At 45.8% G+C, this 18,034-nt stretch overlaps 3 protein-coding genes and 1 long non-coding RNA gene across 12 annotated transcripts in view; 2 read left to right on the top strand and 2 right to left on the bottom strand.

The window, feature by feature from the left end:
* Positions 1-42: 42 nt before the first annotated feature.
* On the top strand, positions 43-2,631 carry SMDT1 (single-pass membrane protein with aspartate rich tail 1). Its single transcript, XM_085048348.1, has 3 exons — positions 43-285; positions 869-1,009; positions 2,338-2,631. The coding sequence occupies exons 1-2, from the start codon at positions 130-132 to the stop codon at positions 1,004-1,006; spliced, it is 294 nt and encodes a 97-aa protein (XP_084904474.1). The 5' UTR covers positions 43-129; the 3' UTR covers positions 1,007-1,009; positions 2,338-2,631.
* Positions 2,632-4,606: 1,975 nt separating this feature from the next.
* On the bottom strand, positions 4,607-6,466 carry NDUFA6 (NADH:ubiquinone oxidoreductase subunit A6). The gene is made up of 3 exons (XM_085048338.1): positions 6,281-6,466; positions 5,978-6,093; positions 4,607-4,802 (listed from the first exon to the last, which is right to left on the bottom strand). The coding sequence occupies exons 1-3, from the start codon at positions 6,405-6,407 to the stop codon at positions 4,671-4,673; spliced, it is 375 nt and encodes a 124-aa protein (XP_084904464.1). The 5' UTR covers positions 6,408-6,466; the 3' UTR covers positions 4,607-4,670.
* A 112-nt stretch (positions 6,467-6,578) lies between these two features.
* LOC146443686 (uncharacterized) overlaps positions 6,579-18,034 on the top strand; it is a 56,617-nt gene continuing 45,161 nt past the window's right edge. For all 9 annotated transcript variants that reach the window (XR_014849190.1, XR_014849180.1, XR_014849185.1 and 6 more), the window contains exons 1-2: positions 6,579-7,258; positions 14,765-14,817. This is a non-coding gene — a long non-coding RNA (uncharacterized LOC146443686). The remainder of the gene's footprint in view (positions 7,259-14,764; positions 14,818-18,034) is intronic.
* Positions 7,337-17,295, bottom strand: LOC146443688 (cytochrome P450 2D14-like). Its single transcript, XM_085048359.1, has 10 exons — positions 16,884-17,295; positions 14,440-14,611; positions 13,553-13,705; positions 12,780-12,940; positions 12,474-12,647; positions 10,503-10,648; position 9,928; positions 9,705-9,887; positions 8,628-8,769; positions 7,337-8,500 (listed from the first exon to the last, which is right to left on the bottom strand). The coding sequence occupies exons 1-10, from the start codon at positions 17,094-17,096 to the stop codon at positions 8,322-8,324; spliced, it is 1,524 nt and encodes a 507-aa protein (XP_084904485.1). The 5' UTR covers positions 17,097-17,295; the 3' UTR covers positions 7,337-8,321.

The raw sequence follows: 18,034 nt of genomic DNA, 5'->3' as shown, positions 1-18,034 counted from the left end.
GCCCCAGACCCTGAGGGGTGGGAAGCGGCCCCGCCCCGCGCGTGCGCACCGCCCATCTCGCCGCCCCCTAAGCCTCGCGAGATCGCAGGTGACGCCCGGGCTCGGCCGCGGCTCGGGGCAGGCGGGACGATGGCAGCGGCAGCCGGGCGGCTCCTGGCGGCGGCAGTGGCTCGCTCGGGGCGTGCGGGCTGGGGTGAGCCGGGCCGGGCCTCGGCCGTGCCGCTGGTGCCCTCCCGGGGCGCCACCGTCACCCGCAGCGGCGCCATTTTGCCCAAGCCGGTTAAGGTGAGTGCGGGGCGAGCGGGCGGAGGCTGCAGCAGCGGATGGCAGCGGCGGCCAATCGGTGCGGGCGCAGCTGCTGGGGGCGGGGCGGTGTTGGTGAGTGACAGCGCTTGGGCCAATCAGCGGGGCGGCGTGGGCGTGGATGCGGAAGCGCTCGGCAGCGGGAGAGTGACGGGAGCGGCACCGCGTCCCCCGAGCGGGCGGGGCTGACCGGCCCGTGTCCCTTTCCCGGCCCGTCTCCCTTTCCCGGCCCGTGTTCCCCGCGTACCCCGAGCGGGCGGGGCTGCGGTATAAGGGGGAGATCAGCACCCGCCTACGCACCGCCCTTTGTCACCGGCGACCCCCCCCTTCCCTAATCCACGGGTGTTCCCTGCCCCGTGCTCCCCACTCGCTGGTGCGGGGGTGTTTATAACACTGCAATGCCACAATAAAGCGCGATGCATGGCCGGCATTAGGGTCGGCAAAGCTTTTTTCCCGCCGTTTCCCGAGCCCTCCGAGCGCCTGGGGAGCGGGGAGTGCGCCGGTTCAGCCAAAGTGCGACTCGTTTGGATGTAAAGATCCACCTTTTCCAATCGACTCCTTGCAGACGCCCTTCGGCCTCCTCAGAGTGTTCAGCGTCGTGATCCCTTTCCTGTATGTTGGTACTCAGATCAGTAAGAACTTTGCAGCCTTACTTGAAGAACATGATATCTTTGTCCCAGAGGATGACGATGACGATGATTAAAGGGTATGTCATTAACTACACCAGCAATCTAATTATTTATGTTTCCCGTTTGGCCTGGGGCGGGGAGGAGACTCAGACAAGGAAATACAGCCATTTAAAAAGATGCATTTGCAGTTAAACACACAGACAGATTTGCCTTTAGCTATTAACTTTTTTGTTTTACACCAGAGTAGGCCAGACTGGTGTCTGTGCAATCTCCACACCGTACATTTCTTAGAGACTGGAAAAACTGATGGTGTTTTAGATCTTGTAAGCTGAATCAGAAATAAACTGTAGTCAGTGAGGGTCTATACTGCAGACAGAACAGAGGGACTTCAGTGTTACTACATTACACATCAAAAGGACAAGGAAGCTGGTGGAGGGAGCACAAGGGAGGCTGAGGGAGCTGGGGCTGTTTAGATTGGAGAAAAGGAGGCTCAGGGGAGAGATTATCACACTCTACAACTGCCTGAAAGAAAACTGTAGCCAGGTGGGAGTTGGTCTCTTCTCACCAGTAACAGGTGATAGGAGAAGAGGAAATGGACTCGGGTTGTGCTAGGGTAGGTTTAGATGGGATATTAGGTAACATTTCTTCACAGAAAGGGTTGTCCAGCTTTGGAACAGGCTGCCCAGGGAAGTGGTGGAGTCACCTGTCCTGGAGGCATTTAAACGAGGTGTAGATGAAGCACTTTAGGACATGGTTAACAGTGGACTTGGCATTGCTGGGTTAACAACTGGGACTCAATGAACTTGATGGCCTTCTCCAATCTAAACAATTTAATGATTTTTTTTCTACTTGTTTACCTGTTTTAAAGTCTTCTCCTAATTCACAGAATGACTCCTTTGAAACAGAATCACTTATTGTCTGAAATTCTGATATAGGTGAACAATTTAAGAGCATTCCAGAACCGATTAGAACAAACTGTCTTGTGGGTGTTACAGCACTGATTCAGACTCACTGTAAAAAGGAAGAGTGGAAATAATTCATCTTTATCTACACCTTTATATGCTACACTTTCTACCATTTTATGTTATTCTGTTTGGCTTGCCCTTGTGTAGACTTGAGTTTGGGTGTTATTTGATTCTTTATAGAACAAAGAAACTGTTTTAGAGAAGTTGTTTTTAATAGTGTCACTTTATCATCAGTTTGGTGGATGTATTCCAGTTGATACAGGGATTTTCCAGTATGCACTGTGCAGCTGAAAACTAAGACTTAAAAGATTGTAAAGACTGCACTGGCCTGTTGGAAACTCCCTTTATGTAAACCCCATCATGTGTAGTTTTGGGAGGAGGATACAGACTACAGCTCAGTAGTGTATCTGAAGAGTAACAGCTTGTTTTTCTATTTGCAGCACTGGAACAGAAGAACAGAAGGGAAAAAGCCATTGACAAAACAATGGTTCCAACATCTGTCACCTGTGTTTTGTCCTTCCTAAATGGGACAGGGGGCTTTGTATCCCCTTTTGCCAGTGAGTGTCCTGCACATCTCTGTATGATGGAAATCAGTTGATCAGAGTTGAAGGAAGTGCTTGATAGGCCCTGCATCCTTGCACATACACACTCACCTCATCAAAGACTGCTTGGGATGCCTTTAATTAGCAACATGGGAAACACTTAATTAAAGATCAAGAGATTGACACGTGCAACTTTGGCCTTGTGTTTTTTATACATTGTTTGCCTGTGTTCTGGCATTTATGTCTTAACCTTTGTACCTCTATATGTCTGTTCCAGTAGGGAGGCTCTCCTCATACTTATTTTCTCTTATGAGTTCTTTCAGTAACTCAGTATTAATCTACAGGACATGAGGAATCCCAGGGGAAGCAGCAGCCCCACAACACAGCCCCATTAAAGAATGGAGGGAATATCAACAATGGCACTGTGTTTCAACAACCTAGCAGGTGTATCTGATGGGGGCTGTGTTGTTATCTTCACCTCCCTGAAGATTAAATGCAGTATTATCATCACAGAGTTAAAAGTTTGCGTGGCTTTGCTAAAAGGTTAAGATCACAAATGGCAAACAAATTCACTCGTGCTTTACAGCATTTAATTTCTGAACACTGCCTCCAAGTAGCTACTATTTCCTAGGTAGTTCAATACTTCCTTCTGAGAGAGACTTAATATACTTGTTTTCTTAACTGTGTGTAAACTGCAACACTTCATTGAAGTGTTTACTATTGCATTTAAATCCTTGTATAACAGACTAAACAGGTGTTCTCTACTGTTATGACACATGAAGAATATCTTTAGTCACATCAGCTGTTTTCTCAAAGTGAAACCTTGAGAGGCTGGTCAATTATTTATTTTTAAGCCAGCATTGCACCAGTGTATCATGGTTTTTGGTCACTAGATCTGGCCTTTTCTCTTGACTGGCCACTTTCCTTCATTATTGGTGTTGCTGTTAAAGTTACTTTTAATGTTGCACACATTGGGCAGGGTATATAGTTCCAACAGCCACATTTGCTCCCTTATTCTTTGGCACAGCTTTTAATGTGTGCTCAGTAACTCTCCAGCATGGCCACTGAGAAAAGGGAGCCTGTAATCTGAGTAACCCCAAGAGCTGTAGCTGAAAACAGCTGTCAGGTTCTTGAGTCACTTGGTATCTGAGTTGCCCCCTCCTTCCCCAAAGCCACCTGAGAAGTGGCTGCTCCAGTTCATTTGCTCTTGGGAGCCAAACTTGTACCTTCTCCTGTCTTATGCTGCCAAATTCCTTATCACCACTTTATCCCACAGTCTCTCCTGGGTCCCTCCTGACTGTCAACCCTGTCCTTAAAAACATGCCACCCAAGGTACACCTATGTGCACATCCCTGAGCAGTGCTGTGTTACAGTCCTCACATGGGGAAGAAAGCCCCAGTATTTAGGCACAATAAAAAAGTTTATTTAGGCTGGATAAAAAGAAGTTTGAGTGTACTACAAACATCCAGTTCTGGTCACATCTGGGGGAGCTCCAGCACCAAGTTACCTGCTGAAAACCTGTTCTGATACATGAAAGAATAAATTTTCCTTACCCTTCTCAAAAGGGAGCTAGTAATTCCTGATTCAGTGGAGGAGATGCTAGTAGGACACCATCTCCTGCTAGGCTTCAGAAACTCTTAGAGAGCCTTCCTATTCTAGAAAACAGTACAAACCCCCCTTTTTCCAGGTGAATCATTTTACAGCAGAGAAAGGAACTCTGCTGATGTTTTAATGTACAAGGCTTTATTTGCCTATTGGATTTTATATATTTTCTGTGAGGAACTAAGGAGACTAGTGTCCAATAAAAAACACAAAGTCAACAAAGTCATAGCATGAAACTGTAAGACTGCATGAATACAGATAAGCCTCGAGCACAAGATTATTTCTGTGAGTACAATGGCTTTTCTGAAGGCCTGCTCTTTTCCTCACAGAGCTAACACCTACAGATGGGACTGCAGGCTAAGTACAAAGCCCCACAGCCAGGTTATGTTGTGGTTATTCAGCAGACACCCCAGGGCAAGTGATGGGGCAAATGCCATCCACTGAAAATACACACTGGCAAAACTAGGAAATTACAGCTCTTCAAACAGATCACAATCACTTGCACATGCTCTGGATTCATCGAGTCATTAGGCTCCTAATATGCTAGAGAATCTCTTTGTATGGGTTTTTTTTTCTATTGTATAGAACTTTATTTGTAATATAAGGCAGAAAAACAGAGAGTAAATTTCTCAGGGATTGTGGCCCGCATAGAATTTGGACAGAAAATCTTTAGGCTGTGGGGTTTCCGTCTCGTGGAAGTACCTCATGACGTGAGTTCTCTGCTTCCAGACGTGAATGGTTTCTTGGAGCTCCATTTTCCCCTGCACACAGACAAATCAATTTTAGACTAGTTCTCAGTTAGAGCCTGAGTCTAACCACACAGCCCTATAGAAGTTATTTGAATGCACTTAGAAACCCAACTAAAAAACAGCTGCATCAACAACTCTGTACTCCTACAGACTGCATGCATCTCCTACACTGACACTGTGACACAAATATACTGTTCCTGCCTTGGGACTCAAGCTGATGTCTCTGCAGCACAGCTTCCCAGCCCTGTGAAACAGACAAGAGACTGTCCCATCTTAAAACCTGCCTTGTTTCTCTCATGGCCAGCACCTCCCGTAAAATTCTACACAACACTCCTAACTTTCAAGCACCTCTACTGAATTTGTGTGAACAGCAACTCACGAGCTGTAAAATTAATTAAATTAATTACTGCCAAGTGCTTTGCACTAGTATCACTGCCACAGAGATATACAACTTCTTCATAACTCCAGTCTTTTGGACTGGTTTTGTAGGATGGTAGCACAAAGCCAAATGAGACTGCCTGGAATTGTCACCTACCATACTATCTACGATTCTGTTTCCAGATTTTTTCATCATGTAAAGACAGAGTCATGGTCTTGAAATCCAAGAAATAAAACAGATGAGTATGGCAGTCCTTGGCTGGAAGCTTTCTAATGCATTAAAGCTGCAGAAGTCAGTTACTGTTTTTCAGACACTTTTTAAAGCCTGGTGTGCTGATTATTGCTTTGAACCAGACAGGTCTCTCAGGCCTGAGACACAACCAGATGTGTAACAGAGCTGGGGTGTTTTGCCACCCAAAACCAGTCTCCTACCAAATACTGACACTGTAATATATTTCATAATCAGTGAAGAAAACCATTTTCCAATCCAAGGAAGTACTGTCGAGAGTAGAAAGTTAATTTTTAGTAGTAAACTAGCAAGCAGCACCGACTTCTCCTTTCTGTGATTACTATTGTTAAAAAAACAAAAGCAAGCAAGCAACAAAAATAAAAAACAAACTTAGTATTTTAACTGCCACTTTGCTTGACATACACTTGCTGAATTCTACAGCAGCCTCATCCCTTATCAATACGTTTGGTGACACAGATAAACCAATCCAACTCCAAGAGACAAGAACTCCATACACAGGCTGACCATCAATTATCCACACCCGCTTCAGCTTCCACAAACCCGAAGTAACTGTTTGTACCTTAATAACCAGCATGTCAATCACCCGCGGATCCGTAACGTGGGCATTCTTCATGAACATCTCCCGCACCTTGTTCCGCCCCTGTTTCACCGTGATGTCCAGCTGGTACAGGTGCACTAAGAGAAACACAACACTACTGCGGTCATCCACGTCCCTCGGCACTTCTTCCACGGGCAACGTGCAACTCAACCCGACAAGTCGCTACACGGTCACTCGTTCATGCGATGCCCGCCGGCTTCACCAATGTCATTCAGGCCGTTCCGACCTTGAGCCCGCCCGGCAGGCCCCGCGTCCCTCACCCACCCGTGTTGGGCACCTCGCGGTACCAGGCCCGGTACAGCTCCCTGACGCGCCGCTTCGCCTCGCCCAGGTCGCGGCTGAAGATGGGCTTCACGGCAGCCGACACCGCTCCCTTGCCCGCCACCGCCATCTTGCTACCGCCGCCGCCTTCCCCGCTGCCCGCGGGAACGCGCACTGCACGGCTACTCCTATTGGCCGGCTGAGCTGCCACTCCAAACCTCCGGGCAGCGACCTCCCATATGATTGGCCCAATATACGCCAATCACCGCTGGCTACAGAGGGGATGGACCAAGAAGGGCTCGCGCCGTCCTCGAGAGCTCGCTCCGCCCCTCACAGCTCCTGCCGCCCCTCACAGCTCCTGCCTCCCCTCACAGCTCCTGCCGCCCTCACAGCTCCTACCGCCCCTCACAGCTCCTGCCGCCCTCACAGCTCGCACCGCCCTCACAGCTCGCACCGCCCTCACAGCTCCTGCCGCCCTCACAGCTCCTACCGCCCCTCACAGCTCCTGCCTCCCCTCACAGCTCCTGCCGCCCTCACAGCTCCTACCGCCCCTCACAGCTCCTGCCGCCCCTCACAGCTCCTGCCGCCCCTCACAGCTCGCACCGCCCCTCACAGCTCGCACCGCCCCTCACAGCTCGCTCCTGCCTCGGGGCCGGGCTGGGGCTGTGATTTGGGACGATCTGTTTCGTCCCCTCGCCTCCGAAACGCCGCAATCGGCTGGTGGTTGCTCGTGCAGCTGGGCTTTCCCTCAGTGCACTCTTATATGCTAGAAGGACAGCCCCGCTCGGGTATTTTTATCCAAATACACGAGTGTCGGGACCCTCTCTGAAGTTAAGCTCTCTTTAAACACACTCAGGTACGTGCTGGCCACTAGAAACCCAAACAGGTCCAGGTCGGTGTCATTGAACAGACAGAAGAGTAACACTGAAAGGATCTCGAGAGACGCAGGTGCGGTGCTGGGTGTGAGGAGAGAAACCTCAGGTGAGTATCAGAGGCAGGAGCACAGCAGGACTGAGGCAACCACAGAGAGGAGGGGTGAAAAAGACGATTTCACATCACTTCTATTCTTTCAGTTTATTTTGTAGATGAAAAGTATAAATGTGCAGTTCCTGCTGAAGTACAAATCTTAATTACGTTGATAAGTATTTGCATAATTCAATAGCTTTCATAGCTTCCAAAATGACTATTACACAAAATTACTAGTGCACGTGTGCACGTGGTTTCAGGTATTTTTTTTTTTTTAGTGGTGGTTATACATATGAGCTCCTTTATGCTATTGTCTTTTCAGATGTGGTAAGGCAGCTACTACTAATTTAAACATCAACATATCTTTACATCTTTCAAGACAATTTGTCAGGAATATTGCAGGAGGAAAGAGAAAGGTAAATCTGAAATCTATGGCCATACAGGTTCAAACAGTGTAACTCCATCCCTCTGTGAGTTCCAAAACTGCCCAAGAGTTGACTGTATGTTATGCTGGGAAAAAAAGTTTTCATTAGAGGAGACAGTAAATCTAAACACCAGGATTCCTCTTTAAATTTATTTATAAAAAATTCTGTATTTCATAAATTACCTTTTTCTGTGGCTGAAACACCATGGATTATTTATGCACTCCTTGGTATTTACTCCTACTGAAGGCATAGTGTGACATAAGGGTTATCAAGATTAAAACTTACTTTCTTTGAGGCTATAAATTAAGACAATGCAATATTTGTGCGACACACAGGAGTATGTAATAAACAGGAAGGAATGACGGGAACATGTATGTCTTGGATGGTAAGGTTTTTCAGGAGCACTGCTCTGAAACTACATTTAAATGGCCATTTAAATATCCACCTCCTTGCTGTTGGAGCTGAAGCTCTATTGAAGATCCACAATGCGGATTAAGCTAAACAAGGTATTAGCCTACATCCTTACTTTACACAGACGTGGCCTTCTGCACAATCTTGAGATGGAACCTGGCACGATCCTGCCCAGACCTGCAGTGTTACTGACAGAGTTTGGGAGGGTGGTGCTCTGTGACTGAAAGGAGAGCAGTGTGCACTTATCTTGGGAGAGCTCGCAACAGGTATGGATGTGGGGAGTTTGTGAGTGCAAACTGACCATCCTCCCGTGGCCTGGGCTGGTCCTCAGGGAGCACAAAAGTGAATTTCTGCAGGAGAGTGGTAAAGAAAAGAAAGAGCTCCATCCTGGCCAGCTGTTCCCCAGGACAGGCACGGCGACCTGCAAGAAGAAAGTAGAAAGTGTCTGTCAAAGAAAGAGGGCAATAGGCTGGAATCACAGTGGGGGAGAGCAGATCACCCTCCTGCTGTGCTTCTGACTTGCAGCTGGATCCTCCCCTCAGATTTACCTGCTGAGAAGGGCATGAAAGCCTCTGGTTTCACAAACTGCCCCTTTGCATCCAGGAAGTGTTCAGGGTAAAATTCATTTGGTTTCTCCCAGACTGTCTCATCCTTCAGCACGGAAGACAAGTTGGTGATGATTGTTGTTCCCTGCACTCCCCCAAAAGAGGAAAAACTTAGGTGAGAACAGCAGCGTTATCTTGGCACAAGGGAACAGTGCTGGTCCCTCTTTAGTCCGTGTCTCCCATCTAATAGCCACCATCGTTTGGTGCCTCAGCATAAGGCACTAATTTCCACTTCTGCACCTTATTTGAAGCAGAGGTAAAGCAGGGCCTTTTTCCAAAGGCATATGCTGCCTGCCCTACACTCTCAAGCATCTGAACTTTCTCAGTTTGTATCCTTACAGAGGCTGCTGCATGCAAATGCCAGTTTCATGGTTACACATTGGAAACAGCCTCTGCTTCTCAGATCCTCCCAGACTTGTTTTATAGCTGCAGAGAAAAAGCTGACTGACAGACTTCAATGCCCAGCTTTCACAGGGACCATGGAAAATTGCAAAGCTTTCCTGTGTCACATGTCAAGGTTCTAAACCAGAGGAGATACCATAAGGCTACAAAAAAAACCAAAACCTAAAAACCCACCAATCCCAGGCTTGAATTCCGCCACTGCTGCCAGGGCAGCTGCTTGTCGCAGTGGATCAGGTCTGAATGCCAATGGCATTTGAGTAGCTTCAGAGGTTAGAATTCAGCTATTACCATCTCAGGAAAGCCAGTAAGCTGGTGCTGAGTGCCTCCAGAGAGCCTGTTAGGCTTCTTCCAACACAGTAAATATCACTACTCATCAAGAGGAAAGGAAACCTTTGCACTGAGCTGCCACTGCACTTGGGTTCCCATACAACAAGCCTAAGCCTAGAGCACAAATATGACCATCTGCCTGAATTTAGCCTTACAAAATGTCCTATTTTAGTGCTCAACAGTGACTATAATTGGGGCTGGAAGCTGCAGAGTTGGATGGGATCATCCCCACCCCATGCCTGGCATCTGCCCAAGGAGAGGATGCTGTATGGGGTATCTGGTCACGGTCACCTTGGGAATGAAGAAGCCTTGCAGCTCGGTGTCCCGGTACGTCAGGTGAGGTAGCGCAGTAGGAACAATATCCCCGTAGCGTTGCACTTCATGGATCACAGCATTAGTGTAAGGCATGCTTGCTTGGTCCTGCATGGTGGGGGGTCTCCCTCTGCCAATCACCTTATCAATCTCTGCATGGACCTTACCCGAAAGCAGAACAGATGCTAAGGAATTGGAGGACCCTTAGATAACCAGAAGGGGCTGGTACAAGCTGAAGAAGACTGGCTGCATGAGACTAGGTACTGTGTGAGAGCAGGACAAGCAGTTAGAGACAGGAACAGAAACTAGACAGGAAGGCATTTTTCAGTTCACCAGTGTCATTTGTATAACTATTCTTTACTCAGTGTCTTTAATAAAGGCTTTGCCACTTGACATGCTACCTTACCCCTCCTCTATGCAGCTTGAAGGCTACCTGGGCATGCAGCATTAGAGAATTTAAACCAATCAGCATCTATTCCAAATATTGGAAAAGGGTACACTAATATTGGAAAAGGGACCACTGCAAGCCCCCAAGTGAAGCCTCAAAATGAAGGCAAGAGTGAACTCGCCCTTCCACCTCCAGTCTTTCTATCAGGGCTTCCCCCCTGTCAGAAGAGTTGTTTGGGAAGTGTTTCTCTTGGTTTCTGCTAGATCAACAATCACCAAGCTGCTCCTCATTGCAAAATCCCTCAACCATGGAGAGATGATGTCCAGTCTGCTCACAAAAAAATGAGTCTTGAAGGGAAGAGGCAATACTTCTATAAGTAAGTTTCTGACTTACTCTGTATTTCTGGGTGGAGAAGCATGTACAGCAATGCCCAGCGGAGGGTGGTGGAGGTGGTCTCAGAACCAGCTGTAAACAAGTCTGCAGTCACCAGACGTAGGTTGTTATAGTGAAAACCGTTCTCTTCAGCTGCCTTACCCTGTGGAGAGCAAACAAGTGGGTGATTGGAGCAGGGGTATTTGCTGGGCAAGAAGACCACGGTCCAGAGAAGTACTGAGAAGCACTAGATCAAGTTTTTAGCATGTGTTCCCATTTTCCATTGGAAGAGTAGAGCACAACACAGGCAACAGTCTGAGCATGACTGATGTACTTTGTAACCCTGTTACCTCCTTAATTTGAAGGTCCTCAACCACCCCCAATATACTCAGAAGAGAATGGTATACCTGCCTTCAGGACAGAAGTAAACACCTTATGCTCTCAACTCAGACAGCAGGCCCCTGCCACTTGCCACAACATTTTCCCTCAGAGGAGTTGGAACAGTTATTCAGGTTTGATCAGATGATAAAACCCACAGACTAGAGAGAGGCTGCATTGATGAGGCAAATACAAACTTAACATTATTTTAAGGGGGTTATCTCTAGCTATGCATTACAGATTCTCGCTGGTCCTGCCCTGATATTTACTTACAATTGAAAAAGAAAAAAAGGATCAGGATATTATTGCTGCCTATTAAGTCTGCAACACCACTTTCAGCAAAACTGGTCTCTCATCCAAATGCTAATTGAGCTCAAATTTGTTAGCATATGAGATATGACAAGCTCTCTGCATGAGTTCATCTGCTTGTCTTTTCTAATCCTCTTTATACTTCCCTTTCCTAGGGACTAGCTGCTGTTAAGTTATTCTGTATATTTACATGCTGTTGTAATATGGATAGCAACTAATAATGCATTTAAGACTCAGCTATGATTCTAACAAAAGATCTCAGACAAGGGAGTTTGGGACTGACTTGACCAAAGTTACCTCAGGAGAGGGATTTATCAGACTGGTTTATCAGGTGATCTTAGTGAACAGAAGAGAGATGTGACAAGAGGCAGCATGGTCAGGCTCACACACACCCCCAAGTTGTACTGCTCAGTGCAGAGTAATGTGGGTCATGTTGTTCTGCCCATGTAAGCTCAGGGGGGCAGTGCATGGGCTGGAGGTGCCTGACACCCACAGCATGGCAGGGTTTGTTATGCAGAGCTGCAGTCCAGCCTGAGGACATGGATGGTGGAAGCAATTTGCAAGCAGCATTTGTTAATATTGCTCATCTGGCACTTGAAATTTAGTGAATCCATGAGCAGAAACATGGATGGATGGATGGATGAGTTGATGCAAATACCTTTGATTTTATATTGACTTTGTGCCTGACTGAATTGAAAGAAAGACTCCTTTTAATTTCAGTGAAGTTCAGATTTAGGCCTTCCTCTGATATCTAGGGAACAAGTTCTTAGCAAGAAATTAAAAAATATATATCCCAAATGAGACACTGCAGTTTCAAGTCATAACTTAGTTGAAAGACAGGCTACAGACAAGGAAATGACACCAAAAAGCCAGTCTGTTGCTCCAGTTTTGTAACTGATTTTGAGGCATCAGTCATCGAGGCACTGACATTACACAGAATCTTGCATGTTGACTTCTTCCCTGGTGCAAACTTAGGACCCTTAGTGAGTTCACAATCATTGCTTTTTAAAAGCCTTCAAATTTTTGGAGGCTGTAAAGAAGGAATTTGCTAGATTCTGATGGAAATGTGAAGGCAGAAAATGGAAACAAGAACATCAGCAGATAATGTGGTGTCTTAAGAAAATAAAAGAGGTTATGGCATGAAGAACAGCGTTCTTCTCAAGATACAATGCGGAATGAAAAAAATATGAAATTAGTTAGTAAGGGGTTTTATACAGCTCTAGGAGGAAAGTCAGCTTCACAAGCTTGAACAAGCAAAGAAACTATTTCTGACCCCAGAGGGTCTGCTGGTGTTACCCTACCTTCTTCATTTCCTTTAAAAACACATCAGTGAGATCTCGAATGTGATCAGGGTCCCAGGTCTTCATATGCTTATCTAAGGACACATCTATGAAGTCCATGAACTCCTTTTGTTCTTTAAAGACTTTCTGTGCCACTCCAGGGATGCGCACCAAAATGGGTACCACGTTAAGGAGCTGGGGTGTGAGAGACAGAGAGAGAGAGAGAGAGAAAGAGAAAGAAGATATTATGTGATGCAAAAAAGAAAAATGATGAAAACACAATTCTCTCAAGCAATAGTGGGCAGCTTCTTGCAACTTGTGGTTTACCTGAGGCAGGAATCCAGTTTCTTCATTAAGGGAATTTGACAGAGTATGTGACAGTTTTTTAAATGTCTCATCATCATAGTCAAAACGATCTCCAAAGACAATGGTGCAGATCACGTTGCAGACTGCATTATTTATAAGAATGTGTATATCAAAAGCATTACCTGAAAATGGAAATGGAGACCAAGCAATGAAGCTCAGCAACACCAAGCTGCTGGACCTCATCTGTCATGATGAGAATACACAAATGCCTCCTTGATGCCACCAAGAGAAAAAGCCCCCGAACCACTCAAAGCATCCTACTAGGAAGTGAATGTCATCTCATTCTCACTAATATTTGGTTGATCTGTTTTGAAAGGAGAAAACTCCCAAGAAAAGATGAGTTGCAGGGTTGTTCTGTGACTTGTTAGGTAACACTTTGTTCTGTGTCTAGATGCAGGCTGTGAACTCTCAGCTGCACTTTTATTGCATGTGATAGTATCAATATGTTCCACTAAACTTCATAAAGGTTATAGTTACTCAGCTCTGGGAATAATTCCATTTTACCTCTCTTCTTCTAATTTCCTATGTGTTTACTATTTCAAATGGATTAGTGTTACAGTAGCCCCACTGTGTAACATAGGAGTGGCTCCAAGGAATGCATATAGACTAGAAACACTGCATTTGCATGGGAAGAGAGCACTGCATGCAGACAAGAGTGGCTGTAGTATTACTTCTCTCTGCATCACTGTATTGTCTTTTTCTGTGATTTCCCCATCCTTGTGGATGGCACAAACCTTCTTCAGACTTGACTGCAGAACAGAGAAATCCAGCTTCTTCTACCACTCGCTCCTCCAAGGATTTCTTTCCCATCCCAAAGTTCCTCAGAGTGGAGAGTGCGAATCTCCTTTGCTCCTTCCAGACGTGCCCATATCTTGCCACAACAATCCCTGGAATTGTGGATGAGAAACAAATGTCAGATATCTGACTTGTACATCAAGTGAATTTTGCTAGGGAACAGCAATTGTGAGTCTGGAGGTACAGGTCTCTGTGGATAGATAAAACAGTCTGACCTTGTGTAGCTTGTTCATACAGCAATTTTGAAAGGAATCACTGCACCTTCTAATGCCTGTGCATGGCTAGCAAAGGTGTGGGGGGATTCAATGGCAGGAACAAGGGCTGCTAAGGAAAAAGGAATCACTCCACCAAACCATTCAGCATTGTTCCTGTAGCCTGTGTGAACTGAGTAGCAGCTTGTGCCACTGCACAGGAGCTGAGGATGTGAGGTGGGCAGGACACTGGATAATACTCTCTCTTGGATCAAAGTCACCATATATTTTTGTGACAACAACAACTTGCATGTAACATTTTGCATAAGCATTCTGTTTTATACAAGCACAATAAGCACTAATCAGTGGGCATTGGGAGCTGACAGGAAAGTTGTACCACTGATAGTGTCCTTAGTCAGCTGAAGAGGTGTGTGCTTGCACCTGGAACTGTACTACAACCACTAAGTGGAGCCCCATTTAATCAAATCTGACTTTGTCACCGTGAAAGGGTGCCAGACATACAAGGAGGTTGATCGAGGGACATGAGAAGGTGCACCATACCAAGAAAATCTTCCCTCTACCCAATCTTTCACATGCTAGTGCCAGCAAGGAATGTCCATTTTCATGGGACTTGCCTTCAGAATTTTCTCCATAACCCATATGTTCATATATTGGAAAATAAGGCCGGTCAGCAAAGTCCTCTGATTTGTGGACCAGGGCTTCCTTCATGGTTTTATACCCATTCAGCACTACTACGTTCGTCCAGCAGTTCTGCAGACTGAAGATGTTTCCAAACTTTTTCTGAAGCTGCCAAGATAAAAAAGCAAGTCCCTGAAAATTAGCTGAGAGTAACATCAGAATTATCACCATAATCCTTCCTTAGGGCCTTTACTCTTTAGTGATTTTTGAGGTGCCTTTATTGAGAGATCTTCAGCTGATCTTTGACCTTTATCTTTGCAGTACAACAGCTCAGAGCAGTACCAAGCAGCAGCTGAAGCAGGGATCAATACTCTGTTAGTCAAAAAATTTAGAATACACCTATTCTGGCCAAACTGAACATAGTGCAAGTACTTTGGATTTTGTCAAGAACCTTTTTGGGGATTTTCAAAGACTGAATGATCAATAATGAATTATTTGCTAATATTTCTATTTATTTTTATCTGAAAGACTAAGTAAGTCTTGAGTTAGCTGAAGAAAATATTGATAATAAGGTGATATGTAATTTCTTTTTAAAGATGCATTTGTTCCTAAAGCTCTAGCCAGAGACAGGTTTCCAGAAACTTGGTTGGAAAAGGCAATTCCACGCTGTAGTTTCAGGTCAACCTTCTCCATAAAAGGAGTGTACACATCTAGTATGACTCGTAACTGGTACACACCCTACATCTGCTGTGATCTGTAAGCAACATAATGCTGAATCAGGATGGCTGCACAGGTAATCCTGTCAATCATACACTCACCATGGGAGCTAGCCATGGAGCAAAGTCTTCTCCAAGTAGCAAAGCCCTTTAACCAGACACAGACTCCTGGGAAGGCAGGTCAAAGCTCCCCTGATAGTCAGGAACACTGAACAAAGCTCAGGAGCATGCTTCTCAGAGACAGTGCAATAGTAGCAATGCCCCACAGGATTTTTTTGGGGTTTGTTTTTTTTAAAAGCTAAAATTCTTCATTTCTGCACTGCAGCATTACAAGGAATTGAAGACCTTAACGCTGTATTAACAGTAGGGTTGAAAAGGGAATTAGCACTTCACTGGCACAAGAAATACGTCATTACTGGTCAAGATTGTGGTTAGCATGACCCTGACATGACATAATTTGAAAATGGTAAGCTTTTGGACTACATGCAAGCAAATAATGTAAATGCTGTACTTAGTTTCTCCATTTGGCAGGTTTTGGACAGACAGCTGAACAGTGCTGTCCTAAAAAAGAGGCCTTTAGAGTTTGCAAGCTGAAGCACAAAACCCCTGTGGTTTATCTGCTGCCAAGCTGTTCTGTGCTTTCCCCTCGAGAAAAGCTAAGCCCTGACTTTGAATAGGAATGCTACTGAGATTTTGGGCATTGCTGCTGGGGCAGATCCCACAAGCTGATCTCTTTAACTGAAACTGTCACATGCCTGCAGGCATGCTTCAGTAACTCACAAGGAAGCCTGCCATTCTGCAGCCACATTCCCAGCCACACAGATACTTGTTTGTCTTCCCTTGTTTGTACATCTCCTGTTCCTTTACCCCTAAACCTGCCCACGTTAGGTTGGTAGCCAGCTCTACGGCATCACCTATCACTGGGGGCACAGCAGTGTCTCCCACTGAGCTCACAGGGAGATGGGGAGAGAGAGGTTGGGAAGTACTGATGTTTGATTATCACTTTATCTACGCTGGCCAGGTCAGTGTCCCTAGGCAGTGACTTGCTTCATCCCGGACTTTAGAGAGGGCACTGCCCTATGGCTTTGTGCAAGGGTAGTGTTACTGAAATTGGTCAAAAATAAACTTTCTAACACAATATGAAGTACTAGAAAGCAAACATTCTTTATTGTAGCACTAGACTCCTCTAATAGAATGCATTTCATGAAACTTTACAAGATGGTATTTATTCCATCGTGGTCATACATATTCATTGCAGCGTGCTTCTGAGCTAATACATAAACATCACTTTTCCTCGGACTAATCTGCATGCATCTGCCTCCTACTGGAAGTTCTTCTGTGGTCCTAGAGGATCATCTAAAGGTGTCTCTGGGGGTCGTACTCACTGAGTGATTCAATATTACAGATGGCCTTTCCTTGAACTTTTTCTTTGGGCATGCGCTGTTGCTTCTTGTTACATAACTTGCCAAAACTCCCACTATATTCCTCATTATCTGTTAATCCACTCTTTCCAGCTACGTTTATCATCCTGTGTGCATACTTTTACACTCTTTTAACATTTTTTGTTTGTTAGCCTTTAAGCTCTATTTAGCAACTTCAGGGGAACTAAAAATTCCTATTCTGTGTGTTAGGTATCAGTAGCTGATGCCAGGGTGTGACCCGCTCCACCCTGGACGCACGGCGGATTGTATGAGGAGTGATTTGTTGCAGAGGCTGCCACTCACCTGGCCGAAGGAGTGGTGGGGGTTGCTGAAGTCAACGGAGAACATGGTCCCGATGAACGGCAGCGATGCTGGGCCCGGTGGGTAACGGCTCCACTTCTTTCTGCGCTTCATGAAGTCAAGCAGTAAAGCAAACACTGTAAGGAAAATTCCCACTATAGAGATGTTGCTCCAGAGGGATGACACCTGGGACCCCAGCCACAGGAGCAATGCCATTTTTTAGCCTGTCTACTCCTTGATCTTCCTCTTTTGACCCAAGACTGTTGCTGCCTCCTTTTGCCTTTTGTCTTCTCCTCTCTCTCTCACTTTCTTGCCCAGACAGCTGTCCCTTTCTCTGTGCTTTCTCCTCTTCCCCACACTCCCTTTTTACACTGCTTCTCTCTCCCTGCACTTGCTGGCCTCTGCATGTGAAACTTGGCTCAAACTGTAAGCTCCTCCTCTGCTCAGGACGAGTTCAGCCTTAGGGGAGTGGTGATGAGTCATCCCTCCTCCCCTCCGCTCTTGTCTTCCACTAAAGCCCGAGTTCAGGGGCCTCTTTGTTGCTGCTGAAGTGACAGCTTCTGCTGATAACGCCCTCACTGGGGCGGGACTGGGTGAGCCCTGGGTATTTTGGTGCCAAGGAGAAGTTCACAACAAGCAACCAGTCTTGCTGCATTGTCATGGGGCGATTTAGAAGGAGTTTGTTTAAATGTGTGTCACGTTCTTGTTAGCACAGGCAGGTCAAGGAAGAAGCAGCTCCTAAACACAGATCACCCGAATTTCTGTTTGCAGGCTAAGGATAGGTTCCATCGGAACTTGAGAAAGCTCAGGTTAGGTCAAACATTCCCTTACACAGAGCACTTGTCACGGAAATTAGCCTAAAACAGTGACCTGAGACTTTAAAAATCATTTATGTTTCCAGGATTAAAAATTTTTATCCAACTCCAAATGTCAGTCAGCACAGTGACCTTGGCTTTTGTAGAATACAGCTCAGCTACAAAGAAGAAATAACATGTATTACAAGGTGCTTTGAATTTCCAGCCTTTGGGGCAGCAGTAATGCCAACAGAATTACAGAGTTAGTCAAAGTATTTCCTAAAACAGCACAACTGTGTGCTCCTGGCATCTCTGCCATTGAAGATGAATGAACTTCACTCTTAGGACAGTCAGCTCTAG

The sequence above is a fragment of the Lichenostomus cassidix genome, chromosome 1Aa (genome assembly GCF_008360975.1).
Source record: "Lichenostomus cassidix isolate B80296 chromosome 1Aa, HeHo_3.0, whole genome shotgun sequence".
NCBI lineage: Eukaryota > Metazoa > Chordata > Aves > Passeriformes > Meliphagidae > Lichenostomus > Lichenostomus cassidix.
Note: the sequence above shows the minus strand (reverse complement) of the source record. Positions and strands in the feature narration are given on the sequence as shown.

Coding starts and splice junctions, on each gene's coding strand:
- SMDT1 (XM_085048348.1), top strand. CDS start 130: ATGGCAGCGGCAGCCGGGCGGCTCCTGGCGGCGGCAGTGGCTCGCTCG. Junction 286..868: donor TTTTGCCCAAGCCGGTTAAG/GTGAGTGCGGGG, acceptor GACTCCTTGCAG/ACGCCCTTCGGCCTCCTCAG.
- NDUFA6 (XM_085048338.1), bottom strand. CDS start 6,407: ATGGCGGTGGCGGGCAAGGGAGCGGTGTCGGCTGCCGTGAAGCCCATC. Junction 6,094..6,280: donor CCGCGAGGTGCCCAACACGG/GTGGGTGAGGGA, acceptor TGTTTCTCTTAG/TGCACCTGTACCAGCTGGAC. Junction 4,803..5,977: donor TTGACATGCTGGTTATTAAG/GTACAAACAGTT, acceptor GTCTGTGTGCAG/GGGAAAATGGAGCTCCAAGA.
- LOC146443688 (XM_085048359.1), bottom strand. CDS start 17,096: ATGGCATTGCTCCTGTGGCTGGGGTCCCAGGTGTCATCCCTCTGGAGC. Junction 14,612..16,883: donor CCCACCACTCCTTCGGCCAG/GTGAGTGGCAGC, acceptor TTATCTTGGCAG/CTTCAGAAAAAGTTTGGAAA. Junction 8,770..9,704: donor AAGGCTTCTTCATTCCCAAG/GTGACCGTGACC, acceptor GGGGGAGTGCAG/GGAACAACAATCATCACCAA.